Source organism: Archocentrus centrarchus, chromosome 2 (genome assembly GCF_007364275.1).
Source record: "Archocentrus centrarchus isolate MPI-CPG fArcCen1 chromosome 2, fArcCen1, whole genome shotgun sequence".
Taxonomy (NCBI): domain Eukaryota; kingdom Metazoa; phylum Chordata; class Actinopteri; order Cichliformes; family Cichlidae; genus Archocentrus; species Archocentrus centrarchus.
Genome location: NC_044347.1, coordinates 3,844,777 through 3,860,160, shown reverse-complemented (window position 1 = coordinate 3,860,160; position 15,384 = coordinate 3,844,777). Strand labels below are relative to the sequence as shown.

At 40.7% G+C, this 15,384-nt stretch overlaps 1 protein-coding gene across 1 annotated transcript; it reads right to left on the bottom strand.

Moving 5' to 3' along the window:
- Positions 1 to 393: 393 nt before the first annotated feature.
- Positions 394 to 10,025, bottom strand: LOC115799275 (hydroperoxide isomerase ALOXE3-like). Its single transcript, XM_030756350.1, has 14 exons — positions 9,879 to 10,025; positions 8,908 to 9,112; positions 7,707 to 7,791; positions 7,180 to 7,293; positions 6,891 to 6,991; positions 6,303 to 6,469; positions 5,989 to 6,132; positions 4,323 to 4,526; positions 4,088 to 4,174; positions 3,839 to 4,008; positions 2,362 to 2,483; positions 2,168 to 2,268; positions 676 to 846; positions 394 to 573 (listed from the first exon to the last, which is right to left on the bottom strand). The coding sequence occupies exons 1-14, from the start codon at positions 10,023 to 10,025 to the stop codon at positions 394 to 396; spliced, it is 1,998 nt and encodes a 665-aa protein (XP_030612210.1).
- Between the last annotated feature and the right edge of the window lie 5,359 nt (positions 10,026 to 15,384).

Genomic DNA, 15,384 nt, shown 5'->3' with positions numbered 1-15,384 from the left:
ATTGTTGTCTCAGTGTCTGTGTAGCTTTGTTAAATCTCCTTTAAAACAGAATGAATCTTCATCTTTTCTTCACTTCTTATTTCAATAAATGTGAATATTTGTTATGGATATGTTTTTAACGTTAGAATTCATGGTACAGGAAATCAGCGATCAACAATAAACAACACACACCATAATGAGAAGAAATGGATTAAATAATTCATATGTTGAGACCAACAATAGCCCAGAAGATTACAAAGGAGCCCCCTGTCCACGAGAACACTGATAATAAGCTTGTAAGCAGCTGTAACTAAAGCTGAATCAGTAAAATCAGTGATGATCAGAACACTCATTTTTCACTCTGCCCACTGTCACTGATTTGAAGCTGGAGGATGAGGGGATGCCCTCCGGTGTTCAAATCGACACACTGTTTTCAACCACGTCTGGATCCAAGTACGTGTACGGCAGATCCAAGCCTGAGTTTCTGCTTTTGATGTCTTCACTCAGCTTTCTGAGCTCTTCTTGAAATTCTTTTATCTTCAGGACTGGAAACCTCTCAGTGAAATGCTTCTCTGGGTACTGGCCAAGAAGAACCTGATGATATCGATATGAGATCAATGACACGTTTAGTTTTGGTTCCACTGTTGGTCTAGTAACAGTTTAATGTATGCTACATAGTATTTGTGGAGCTCTTACTGTGTCAAAGGACTGCATGCTTAGGAGCCATATGCTGGCCATGGCATGCACTGTTGTGCCAACACTGGGGAACGCTTCCAGCATTGTTTGTTCACTTGTTGTCCCTTTTTTTGTAGGTGGGGGAAGATCCAGGGTGGTAGGACTGTTGGGCATCCAGCCACCAAAGTCATACTGCATTGAAGAAGTAATGGATCAGTCAGTAATGGGCTTTGAAGAATAGCTTTTAACCACTGAACCCAAAAGCTTTCAAATGTTTCCTACATTTAACAAAAACCCATCAAGAACAGCTGGGTTAAAAAGGGTCCACACTGTTTCAGCTGCATTCCACCCTAAAAGATCAGTTTAGCTGCTCTCCAAGAGGTTAAAATCAAGTGAACATCCTGGTCTCCACAAGGTTCAGGTGGGTTAGCGGTTAGAGAGGAACCAGGACAGCAGAAAAGATAACTGGCTGCCCTCTGCCCACCCTGGTAGATGTCTCTAGCTCCTGCAGGCTTTTCCTGAGCTAGGGACATTTCCATAGACACCACCCACCCCGGCCATGCACTGTTCACCTGTCTGCCATCAGGCAAACAGTTCAGGTCCCAGAAATGCAGAACAACACACCGAAAAACAGTTTTTATCTGTGAGACTCCTAAACACATCACAGTAACTCACCACCTCCTACAGCTCATAAAGCAATCACAGAGCAACAAAAAGTGATCTGTACAAATACCTTTCCCTCAGCAGTTAGTGCAACACAACTGCATTATTTATTAAGAGATATTTATTTAACAGGCACCTTCAATACTTATGAAAGCTGCTTTTCTACAAACACTCCACATACACACAAATACTCCTGTACTATATACATTTGTATATTTGTATATATACAATAGATATAAAAATAGATATAGACAATATATATTGTCTATATCTATTTTTATATATTTTATGTATGAATCGAGAGAGAGAGAGAGAGAAATAAAATACTTGTTGTAGAGCACTGACCGGCGGTAGATTCTGATTCCTGATTCTGATTCCTGATTCCTGATTCTGATTCTGATTCCTGATTCTGATTCCTGATTCCTGATTCTGATTCCTGATTCTGATTCCTGATTCTGATTCTGATTCCTGATTCCTGATTCTGATTCTGATTCCTGATTCTGATTCTGATTCTGATTCCTGATTCCTGATTCTGATTCCTGATTCTGATTCTGATTCTGATTCCTGATTCTGATTCTGATTCCTGATTCCTGATTCTGATTCCTGATTCCTGATTCTGATTCTGATTCCTGATTCCTGATTCTGATTCCTGATTCTGATTCCTGATTCTGATTCTGATTCTGATTCCTGATTCTGATTCCTGATTCTGATTCTGATTCTGATTCTGATTCTGATTCTGATTCTGATTCTGATTCCTGATTCTGATTCCTGATTCCTGATTCTGATTCTGATTCTGATTCCTGAATCGGATTCCTGATTCTGATTCTGATTCCTGATTGGAAGGCTTCACCTGTCCAGCGTTGACAGCTGAGTGCTGGGCAGAGCAGGTGAAGATCACCATGGTGACAAACTTGACCGTCTCAGCCACAGTGGTGAATTTCTGTGGGATTCCTGATGATCAGAAAGAATAAACTGAATTATGTCAACACAGAGAATAAATTTAAGTTGCTTTATGGTAATATACAATGTGCACATTATCATCACCTGTGCTTTCTATTGAATTGAATCCATGTTCAAAGATCTCTTTAATCCAGTTCTGGAGTTCAGTGTCGTGCTGGACATCAGCATCATCCTTGTAGTAGAAAGTGAGTATTGAACTAACAAACCTGACAAATGGACACACAATCAAACACATTCCTGATCAGTGATGGCATAGTTACCTTGACAAAGTAACCTGTTTACTCCTTTAAAAAATAACTTAGTTACTTTACTGATTACTTAAATTTAGAAGTAACTAAGTTAGATGCACTCAGTTCTTGGCAAAGTGACTTTTCATTGACATTAAAAATGTCTTTTTAAACAGAAATCTGGCTCAGAAGGCTGCAGAAATCACAGCAAATATAACATCACAGATCTATAAAGATATTTGAAGTGGCCAAAAAGCACTGGAGTGATTATAATATGGGTACAATAACACAGACTCCTAAAGATTGTTGAAAAACAGGTGATTTCTTCATTTTATATATAAGCCCTTCATAAATCATGCTGACTGCACGCTATTTACCAACATAAGCAAAGACATTACACATAAATACACAGAAATTCCAGCTAGAAAACGCGCATCTCTCTCCTCCCTCCATTGTTTACTTTTGTGTCGCTGTGCTGTTATTGTCCTCATGCTGAAAACGGGACTTAATTGTCGCATCTGCCAGACGTCACTCCCCAAGACACAAGAAGAAAGCAAAAATATATCTTTGTACTGAGGAAAATGACAAAAATAGTAATGCGGTGACTTGGACAAGTTACTGTAATTTGATTAATGGACTGCAAATAGTAACACGTTAGATTACTCCTTACCGAAAAAAGAAGTCAGATTAGAGTAACGTGTTACTGACATCACTCGTCCTGATTACATTATAAGTTTATATGTTGAGCCTATCCCAGCAGTCATGGAGTGAAGGGCAGGCTACACCCTATAAGGGTTGCCAGCCTGTTGGAGGGCTAACTCAGAGAGACAGACATCCTTCATACTGACATCCACACCTAAGAACAATCTAGAATCAACCAAACACAGGGAGAACATGTAAACTGGGCCAAGGTGGATTTAAACCCAGCTCTTCTAGCTGTGAGGTAACAGTGCTAACCACCACGCCACCGTGCTGCCCACAAACTATAATGTGTATAATGTGTGCAGGCCCATTATTAAGCATTTCACCGGTTTATTGAAACTGAGAAAAGCACTGGCACAAGCACCGGGACCTCGGCAGTGAAAACGTGGTATCAGTGAACAGCTTGGGTTCTGGAACCACTCTCCTGGGGAGGGGCTGGACTGTGTTTCATTCTTGTCCCTTCTTTAAGAAGGGACACCAGAGACTGCATTCAATGCCTTGGTGATGGATGGATGGATGGATGTTGGATGGATGGATGGATGGATGATGGATGGATGGATGGATGTTGGATGGATGGATGGATGGATTCTCTAATTATACAAATGTGTGGTCAGACAAAGTGGTGAGAGAACCTGTGGATGATCTCCCAGAGCCGGAGTCCATCATCCCTGTAGTAGAAGTTTGGAACATGGGTCAGCCCACGCTCTGCGATATCATCTGGGATACAAAGGGAGCTGTAGGTCACTGAGGGCAGGGATCTCTTCAGGATTGTGAGGGCACCTTCTGCACCAGAAGATGTGAACTAGAAAACAGTCAAAACCCAGTAAAAGACAGATACATGAAACTCAGAACTAAAAGTTGTTGGCTTTGCTGGTCTTTACCTTATCAAAGGATCCTCCCTTAGATATTAAACGTTTCCGAGCTAAGAAGTTGATGTTCAGAGTGAAACGGGTGTGAGGTATGAGGAGCTGATGGAAACAGAGAAATTCATTAGTAAGAAAATGAACTTTTCCTTTCTAGTCTGATGTTTTATGGTCACATGTTTAACCCTAATATCAAAGTCACAAGTCTGTGTGTCGTATCTAAGAAGCATAGCGGTTCCTCAGCCTTTGGTACCTTGTACAGGGGATGCACCATGGGGATGTTGCGCAGCAGTGACACAGCAAAGATCTCAGCCAGCAGGTGAGTGCGCAGCAGGTGAGCATCGAGTTCATACAAGTTGAAGTTTGCACTTCTCACAAAAGTCTTGGCCATCAACCAGTCGTACTCAGAATCAGAAGGATAAAAGATCGGATTGTCCTCACCTGGGTTCTGCTTCAGCTGCAGGAGAAGGAAAAATGTGTTTCTGGTCTTTCATTTGCTTTATTATCAACTCTGACCAACAGGCAACACACACACACACACACACACACACACACACACACACACACACACACACACACACACACACACACACACACACACACACACACACACACACACACTCAGTATTGTTGTGCAATCTCAGTTTTTGTTTAAAAACATTAGCAGTGTGGTTACATAATACTTTCAAGTTCAGATACATTAGTCAGCAGTAACCACTGAGTGCAAACCTTCAGTGTGCGCTACTTTATTTTATTTATTTATTTTGCATTTTTGGCCACAGCGGCTTTTATGGGCAGTGGAGAGAGACAGGAAATAGGGGGAAAGATACGCGGGCAAATTGGCGACAGGCCGGGACTCAAACCCGCACCGCCCGCACCGCAACGCAGCAAATGTATATGGTCGCCGGCTTTACCACTGAGCCAACCAGGCACCCACCACTACTTAATTTGCTGCAAACAAATGTCTATATGACTGTTTTACAGAACGGTTCACCTTTATGGCTCTGTTATAATCATGTAAATAACCTGCAATACATTTGAAGTGCTTCAATAAACAGTTAAGAAAGATGGAAATGAATGTGCTTCCACTATCACTGCTCCCCCTGTTGGATACAGGAGACATTATTTCAAGACAGTTTTCCTAAATTCTGAAGGATCTCGTCAAGCCGAGGATTGGTCACAAGTCCCATCCTTGGCTGCATTACAGAGCCAGCCGTTTTCAGTGGTTGTATCTGTAGGTGAAGATCAGGCCCAAGCATCAGGACCCATTTCCTGATACAGAGGTGTAAGAAAACAACCCTTCTCATCTGCTGGTTAAAACTCCGATTGACAGTCACAAAGATGAAGCACACCCACCCCGTTCACTGTCTCTCACCGAGGACAGCTTTAGAATTAAAGGCTGGTTCCAGAGCCCAAGCTCTGCAGAGAGGCTAGCCAAAGCTGAAGGTGTTGTCGGGGACACGGTTTGCTTCTAAAGTCTGTTGGGCTTCTGTCAGCAATTACCATAATAATGTAAGTTGGCTGTGAAGCACAGTTTCTCAGCTTTCAGAAACCATTAGAATGTTTCCAATAGGACAAACGGTCACGTAATGACAGTAATTTGAAGTACGTTTGACCTGACATTTCAGCGCTGAGCACTCAGTGTTAAGCAGCTGAAGGGCAGGTAGCAGGTGAATCAGCGGCGATCGCCCAGTGTTAACCTCACACACTACCTTGGATTCCTCTCTCACCGGGGGGGTGATGTTTCATGTCTCAACAACCAGTTTCAGGGGACTGGATGTCTGAAGAAAGACATTTGCCTTTGACTGCTGCCTGATCCCCATGACACCCATGGCCCTCCCTGACCCCTGAGCAAACAACATGAACACTACAGTTCAGTTAAGTGTAGCTGATATTATTAACAGCAATTCAAAGTTTACCTGAATAGCAACTGGCACCAGCTCATCTTCATCATTTTTCCAGAGCAGGACGAGGGGGGCTGTCAAATACTGCTGCTTCCCACTGATGATGTTTGGCTCCACTCCATCCAAAAGCTTGTAGTCACACAGGAAGATGTGACCCTTCTGTTGGAAATTTCAGACACAATGATAAATGGTTTGACCCCAACTACGTAGTCTGGACAATACACGTGTAAAGTAAACGTGTCAATGCAAATACTTCACCAAGTGCAGGCATGAACCAGATGTGATGGATATTACAGTCAACCTTATTTCATGGGAATGAAAAAAATTACCTCTATTTCATCCTCCAAATGATGCTGACCGTTAGAGAACACCATTTTATCAGAGACAGGGAAGTTCTCTGGCAGTGCTTTACAGCGTTCGATCAACATGGGGTTGGTACCATTTAGGAACTGGTAGCCAAAGAAGGTGTCTTTCTTCCAATTTTTATAGACATATTCTGGAAATAAAAGATAATTTTATTGAAAATGCTGGACTAAACCATCCTGGTCAGCTGCTGGTGAGACCAACATTTTTGACTGCAGGAAAACTGAGAAAATAAAACTGATCTCAAAAACATAACTGCCAGTTAGAGCCTGAATTATATGAAGCACACTGCAGTCTTTTGATTGCTGCAAACTACACACAGAAATATTTTCTGCACATTTACAAGTAGCTGTAGAATGAATGTCCTAATATAAAATGGCCTCTGAGTTCTTCATATTTTATAAAGCTCAAATACTTTTTCAGAAAATCTTGGAAAATGTTTAAAAAGAGGATTTTACTCCATACTTGGCTGAGATTCAGATGTCCATGACTGGATCATTATTTCTAAGTAGCATTTTAATACATGCTATCATGTATACATTATAACTCATTACCTGATACTTGAGTCTTGTGGACGTTTAGCAGATTATAAATATCCTCAAGGCAAGTAAACTTGTTACACTGAAGTAATCCCATCAGCCCCAGCTTTCCCAGTCTAGAAAACAAAGACCATTTTAATATGTAGACAGATAGATGGATAGATAGATAGATAGATAGATAGATAGATAGATAGATAGATAGATAGATAGATAGATAGATAGATAGATAGATAGATAGATAGATAGATAGATAGATAGATAGATAGATAGATAGATAGATAGATAGATAGATAGATGAGCTCACCCTGTGGCTCCGGTGTAGATCATCTCTGCAGTCTTGGTCAAAGAGAAGCGGATGTCGTAGGGCAGCAATAAAAGACTGTCTGCTTTAAAGTGGGCGATTCCCTGTTTGTCCCAGCTGGTTAAAAAAACAAGATAAATAAACAAACAAACAAAAACAACAGTAGAATTATATACATTTGAAAGTATAAATGGGTCCTGTTTACTAACTGTATGTTTGTATGTGATTTATCAATATCAACTACTATTACTGCTCTCAGTAATAATGATAACAAAATTATTAATCTTATTGTTTTTTGGTCATTTTGTATCTAAGAGAAGAGATGAAAATAAGAAGTTAAGGAACATGTAAAGGCATATTAATTTTAATATTATATGTATATTAAGGTTTAGGTTTAACTTCAACTTTGTTAAACAAAAAGATGAACAGCACATCATAGATTTTAATAAATCATGGCAGATGTCATGTGGTGTTAACATCTGCTCCTGGAGGATCTCTCTCTGGGTTACCATGCTGCTCTGGTCTCTTACCTATAAACCTTCTGTCGCTGCACGAGCTCCTTCTCCCGACTGTACTGACCAAGAAGTCTGTGCTTGTCTTCAATTAGTGTGCGAGCTAGAAAACACACACACACACAGTCTGGTATAAATTCTTAATAAACACAGAATTGCTCAAATTTGGTCACCAGTCTCCGGTTTTCAGGCTTAACACGTGAACACCAGATTTTTCTAGTGGATGAGAAATTACATGATGAATCATTTCCATGAGGTCCACGATGTTTGCACCACAGCTTCACTTCATTCTCAACGCCAAGTGCACTAAAACTAACATATTAGCACGTTAGCACATTTCCTTTGCTTTCCAGCTGCAGCTGGAAGTTCCAAGTTAGGATTTTCAACTGGAAAACCATGACCTGGTTAATCCGAGATGGGAGCAGTGAATGTAAACATTTTTAATCAGTACTACCAGCGTTATTTATTTGTGACTTGTTAAATATGCCGTGTGCATCCATGAACCCGCTGCTGTGCTGTATTGCTAGTAATGCATGAATGGTTCTACTTGATAATCTTTCGACATGTGTTATTTTAGGCACCTGTCTGTACTAAACTATGACCATCAGCAGCTAACACAGGCACGTTTCCTAAATGATCAGCATTATAACAAAGTGCAGTACTGCTGCCTGTAGGAATATTGACACAGACATATATTTACTCTGAATTGTTTATTTTAATCGTCAGTCTTTAATCGTGTCAGAGTTCAGGCACGCTGGCAGACGCTGCAGTTCCTGTTTTACTCACTGATAAACTCCAAGTGCTCTAAACTTACACGTGAGACAGATCACATCCTGATTCAGTCTGTTTCCTGATAAGCAACACGAACTCCTGTTGAGTCATTTTTATGCAGCTCAGGAGAGTCAGTGAGATCAGCTCAGCTTTTTTTTCCTCTGGATTAGGGACTGTAACTTCTCTGCACGTGTACACATAAATTAGTCTACAGTGTTTCCATAAAGCAGCAGCCAGAATCTCTCTAAAACCAAACAAAGACTTAATTAAATTAAATTAACAAATTAATTAGAAAAAGAAAATGTTATTGATCACTTTTAAGGGTCACTTGGGGCCAAAGTAAATTTTAGATCCTCTGAATAATATTATAATATTTAGCATTTCTTCTTGATGAATATTTTAATTATTTACTGGTTTTAGTTTATTTCTTTCTAACATTTTCACAAACCTGCCCCCTCTCTGAAGTAGTGAGTGTTGCTGTCAGAGATCCACTGGTAGACAGGAAAAAGGTAGCTTTCTCCTTCAGGGGACGTCACGTGCACCTTGGCAGGAAACCAAGCCTTGTTTGGGGAGAGTGTGTGACGCTCTTTATCCAGCTCTATGAGCACCAGCTGTCCAAGGGATTTTTGGCAGGACACAATGAAGTGTGATACCTGGAGGAAACACAGAATGAGACGGGCATCATGTGCATTTAACTGAGCTGTAACCTTTGAGTAATCACAATACAGTCATGGAGAAGGTACAATTCAAACTCAGATTAAATACTTGTTAAAGTTCAAAGTATTTAGATGTTAGATTCAACTCATTGTCATTGTGCACACAATGAAAAGATCAGTCCAGCTCACTCATCCAGAGATGAGCATCTGTGATCATGCAGCCAGAGACCAGCGCTACCGTTAGGCAATGTGGTTTAAGTGTCTTGCCCAAGGATACAACGCGGAGCAGGGACAGGGGCTCGAACGGGCAACCCTCCGGCTGCAAGGCGAACACCTACCCACTGCACCACTGCCACTGTTTAATGTGAGGAATCTGTATTTAATCTCACATGACCGGTTCCACCGAGCCTGAACCATCCCTGCTGCAGCCTCGGGCTGCTGGGGGAACCTCCTAAGCATCAGACACTTCTCCACTCACCTTTTTTCACCACTCGTGTTTATACACCACTAATCCACGTCAGGTCTTAACTCCCATAGTTTGCATCTTGTTGTCTCCCTGCACTCTCCAACCAGTTGGGGCAGGTGGCTGCTTTCTCTTTAAAGGGACTTTTGATTTCGCTCTCTCGCTCACAGGGGATTACCTGCTGTTGAGGTTTTCTCTAATGTTGTAGGGTATTTACCTTATAATAAGAAACACTTTGAGATGACTGTTATTGTGAAATGCTGCTGTATAAATAAAAATGGAATTGAATATCATATTTACTGCTCCTCTGTAGAAAGATGGCACACAGCTCCACAGGTGTGTGCGCTCGCTCGCTCCGTCAGTGCCGACCAGCTTAATGTAGACCTTATTAAAAGTGGAGGCAGAGTAACAGTCGCCAGTGAAAACGATCACTTCATAATCGCCCATTTTCACTCTTGAGAGAAGAAAAAATCCTGGCAGGGAGAGAATCACAGTGACCCAAATATAAATGTTTCCATTATGTATGAACAGTCGCAGTCAGACACTGATGAAGCTTTCAGTTTTACCTCTGCTGATGATGATGATCTGAAGAACGACCTTGTTGATTTAATTCAACAGTGATATCTCCTTATATGCACACCTTGTGGGCGTGTCCTGTAAGGTGCAGCAGTCAGCTGCACCTTACTGTCAAATGTTCAGTTTTATGTTGCAAAATGTCTGCATTCTTGTGCCAGAGCACAGGATAAGGGCCAATCCAGTGAAGTTTTGTAGGGGAGATCAATTATCAGATATCAGATTGATTGTGCTGGTTTTTGAAGTGTTTTATGGTGTTTGCTGATACAGATTTGTGGGTGAAGCTTCATCTTCCAGTACAGCTGTGACTGAGCATCACCAATGGCGAATTTGAGCTCAGCAAATGATCAATAAAGGTTCATTTTGATTTCTTAGCAGAAATCAAAATTTCTTAGCAGAAATCAAAATCAGTGCAGCTGCATGTTAATGTTTATTTAAAAGAAATAGCAAGCTCTTCGGCAGCTGTTAACAGTGTAGTTCCTCCTTTCAAAACATGAGACCTGTTTCCTGCTCAACTAGTTGATATCAACAAAATACCTTTCAAGGTTTGTGGTCTTGGAGTCCTCCCAGACTTTTTAACTGTTACTCATGATTCACTTCCTTAAACTGGCTGAACTCAAGTCAATGAACCCACATGTTAGGCCCAAACAAGTGACTACGATCACACAAAAAAAACTTCTCTGCTTTGACATATAACTGGATTTCTAAAAGTCTCTGAAGCACCTGACGAACGTGAACTTAATGGTCTCTTAGGTGGTTTGAAAAGATAAAGACATCATTTAAATATCCGAACGCAAAGAGATTCAGGAAGTCCCGCAGTAGGTCGTTTACCAGAGCTTGAAATACCGTGGGGGCGTTAGTGAGCCTAAAAGGCATAACAAGGTATTTGAAATACCCCAGAGGCATTTTAAATGCCATCTTCCACTCATCCCCCTCACAGATTCTTCATGAACACTTTGGCTCTTTGGAGGAGTTCGAAAACTGAGCTGAGAAGAGTGGAAACCAGCTTAACCCTCCTGGCCCAGAGTGACAGTGAGACCGGCTAGTTGCAGACCATGACATAAGCAGCTTGCCTACCTACACTCGACTGGAATCACCAGACTAATGTGACCTCCAAATTTATTGATGATGGATTTTTTTTTCTGAATTGATTGATCAAATGACATTTTAATTTTTTTAATCTTATAGTATAAATTGTGTGAAAATTGGCTGGTGTTCAAGGTCAGGTTTTTTGTAGAAATACAGATAATCTCAAAGCATTAACAAACTCTTCCTGCAATTCTGCAACTACCATTCAGAGCAACAGTCTGAGAAACAAGGAAGAGGAAGCTGATGAAACAACGGAAATCATACAGGAGGAACAAGGAAGAGATACGTTAGAGGATAACAAGGAGAGATGTGAAAGTTAGTTATGAAAAAACTATCCTTCATCTAATGTTTGTAAAATTCTCCCTCAGTAAGCTCAATGTTCAAGCTACAAATAAAACAAGGTGGTTCACATTCATTTCATTGTTTGTTGTTTCTTTTTTCAGCGAGCTGCTCATTCTGTTACTTCCTACAACCACACTGCAGTCCCCCAATCACTACCTGAGCCCACTGAATTATGAGTCTAGATGCTGGTGGTGGTTAAGATAAAGATGGAAGCTTGGTTGGAGCATTGGGTGAGTTGGGTGACATGGAAATGGGGAGGAGGTGGGTTGCATAAATGGGTCTGCAAGGTAGAATGACAGGTAAGGGGTGAGTATGCAGAGTGGAGACTGATTGGCTTGAAGAAGGTGTACCCACACAGGTGTACTAGTATCCAGACTGGTGAGTAATTATAGAGCATAATTATTGAAGTTACTCTTATGGAATACGTAGCACAGTACTTTGGACTCATATCAGTATATCCAGCACCTTTACGATGACATGACTTCACACAGTCAACCACTTAAGAATTAAAATGCCAACAGCTTTGAAAATAAGCACTTTTTTAGACCAAAGTTGTACATAATAACATGCGCATGTTCACCTTGACACTTAAAGCCCATTCCTCTAAAAAGAACAACTTCAGGTCTTCTTGTTTCAGCTGTAACAACGTTTCTACTGACAGCTCATTACGTTGACTTGGTGGTTCCTCAGCACCGTCCTTCTTCTTTGTTGTTCTTTGGTAGAATTTACTTGTTTGCTGAGGGTTGTTGTCTTTATGTGATTCTGTTTATATACAATATAAATTAGATTAGGATGTCTTTCAAAATGGCCACTGTCAGTCCAACAACCCGTGATTGCCAATTTATTAATTAACTGTTTATTGTTTTTGTTTTAGGCTGGAGAAAATGTCCGTCTGAGCGATGCAATCCACAGTTGTGCTGATGATTGCTGTCTTGTTGTGTGTTCTATTTTATCTTTAGAATACATTCTTCTAATATAGAGATAATGCAGTGGGTTATATTTTCGCAGAAATACAAATAATTTCAAGGGTTACTAAACTTTTCCTGCAATAATAATCAGCACACCTCATCACACTGGTATGAAGTCATGATAACCATGGACACTTAAACAGGTGAAACCCCATAAAATGACAAAGGAGAAATGAGGAAAAGATAAACAGTAAAACAAAAAGAAACGAGGAAACATTATGTACCAAACTAGGAACTGATAAGTAATCAGTCATTTGAAAAATTGGTTTAAACCAGAGGAGTTATGAGGAAACTGTCATTTATCTAGTGCTATTGTTATGATCCTGGGCTGTTTGCCCAGCAGTTTTATTTTTTGTTTCGTTTTTGTTTTTTTCAATGTTTTTTCTTATGATTTGCTGCATTATTTTTTCGCTTCTTTTTGGCTCCTAGTTTTGATTCCTGGTTTATTCTTTGGTTGTGGATTTTTGTGTGTCTCAGGTTGAGAAGGTGTGATGTGTTTGTTTATCCCATGCAACAGATCGTTTTAGTCCTATAAGTTGTGAGGTGGAGTCTCCATGGATTGGATTTGTTTGTCCAGCACATCCCACAGATTCTCCACGGGATCGAGATCTGAAGAATTTAGAGGCACCTCAACACCTCAAATCATTCCTGAGCAATTTTTGCTTTGTGGCACGGTGCTGAAAGAGGCCCCAGCCATCAGGGAATGCCATACAGCGCTCCGTCGTCTTTTTGTGGGTTTATTGGTGGCTTGCAAACCAACATAGAACTGCATTACCGCCACCTACTGGACTGGAGTGTGAATCACTCACGTACACACATGCACACGTTCTAAAAAGCTCTCCGTCGCTGTGATGGATTTCCTTTAACACAGAGTGGATCATCTAGAGTTGCCACCTGTCTCGTAAAATACAGAACCCCGTATGTTACGGGACTCCGTGGAATACGGCTCCGTAACATGCCGTGTTCCGTACTTTACGGGATGGGTGGCCACTATCGCTGACATGCATTTCCACACCTCCACTGCTCTCTGTGTGTCTGTGTGTGTTGTGCTCGCTGAGAATTTCAGCTGCTATTTTTGTCTTTACTTCAGCTGTAGCTACCAGAACTGGTTTGCTAGCGAGCGCGGGCCATTAGCACTAGTGATGGTTCGGTACCCCCAGGACCGAGGGGCTCCGTCAAAATATTTTTATACATTAATCCCTCATTAGTGACTAAATATAGACCTGCAGTAGAAACGTATTTTCGAGAATGCTTGTGAATACAAAGCATTACACCATTACTCACACATGCGCCATGGCTCCCACAGCCACTAGTTTTTCAAAACACTCATAGCAGGCAGCGGTTTGAACTGCGCAGCACAAAGAGGCGAAGCTGTGACGGTGAGCTCAAGTAGTGAAAAAGGAAACGTTTTTCCAGCATCCAAAAACAGCAGCTTTTTCTTTTAGTAACCACCATTAAATCTGTGAAACAGCTGGAGGTCCTTCATCAAGCACCTGATCAGCAAGTGTTAAGGTGCAGAAAAGAGAACTTTGTAGCTGCTCCATCCACCGCTGTTTGTTCACAGGCGAAAAACTGCAGTACGGAAGTTAAAATATGCAGATGAACTCTTATCCGATTCTTATCCGATTACTCAATTAATTGATGGAATAATCGATAGAATACTTGATTACTAAAATAATCAATTTATGCAGCCCTAATCAAAACAGTCAATAAACACACCAATTAATTGAAATATCAAACCTCTTTTGCTGTTTAATGATTTTTTAACAAATACTATTTATGAACTATGAACTTATTTATTTCAGCATACATTACATGAACAGATTTCAACAGGGTTACATAGATAGATAGATAGATAGACAGATAGATAGATAGACACATAGATAGATAGAATTTTTATATATTAAACTTTTCATAAGAACTGTCCTGTGAAAGCAAAGTAAAACCTGTGTTTCAGTAGCTTGTAGAACTGCCTTTGGCAGCATTAACTCAAAGTAATAGATTTCTATGTGAAGTTATGAGTCTGTCACATCACTGGAGACTAATATTGGTCCACTCCTCTTAACATCATTGCTTCAGTTCATTGAGGGTTACAGACTTTTGTTCATGCACAGCTTACTGAAGGTCCAGCCACAGCATTTCAGGTTTGAGGTTGAGGTCTGGACTTTGACTGGATCATCGTACCTTGATTCTTTTCTTTTTTCAGCTAGTTGCATGACCTAAATTAGGTCATTAAGACAAGCTTTAGCTGGTACACAGACGGTTTCAAATTTGACTGCAGAATATTTTCTAATACAGATGAATTCATGGTCAGTTCACTAAGTCCTACTGTAGGTGCCCAGATACTGCAAAATAAGCTACAATCAGCAAGTACAGAAGATTGATCTTGGAGTTTGTGGAGTGGTGTTCCGTAGGTGGAGACATCCCCCTCAATCAGTGAACATCCAGGTAACTCATATTGTACTCTTATAAATACATGGGTTTCACATAAATGATAAACTGGACTGATAATCTGTTCAGGAGACTGAGGTCATTTGGAGTACGAGGGAAACTCCTAAGGACTTTTTATGACTCTGTGGTGGCATCCACCTTTTTTTATCAAGTGGTCTGCTGGGGTACCCGCATTACGACAGGAGACAGGAAGAGGTGAAACAAAAGCAGAAAAAGGGCTGCAGGTAATCAGAAGCTCTAATCTTACCTGAATAGCAACTGGCTTCAGCTTATCATCGGTTTTCCAGAGCAGAACAAGAGTACTGCTTCTTTCCATTGGTGGTGTTTCCACTCCATCCAAAATATGGTAGTCACACAGGAAGATGTTGCCCTTCTGTTTGAAA

What these genes read in the sequence shown, in the direction of transcription:
- LOC115799275 (XM_030756350.1), bottom strand. Translation starts at nt 10,025, where the DNA reads ATGGGCGATTATGAAGTGATCGTTTTCACTGGCGACTGTTACTCTGCC. An exon ending in ATCTACACCGGAGCCACAGG is followed by an intron (nt 6,992 to 7,179) that starts GTGAGCTCATCT and finishes TTTGTTTTCTAG; the next exon opens with ACTGGGAAAGCTGGGGCTGA. An exon ending in TGGTGCATCCCCTGTACAAG is followed by an intron (nt 4,175 to 4,322) that starts GTACCAAAGGCT and finishes TGTTTCCATCAG; the next exon opens with CTCCTCATACCTCACACCCG.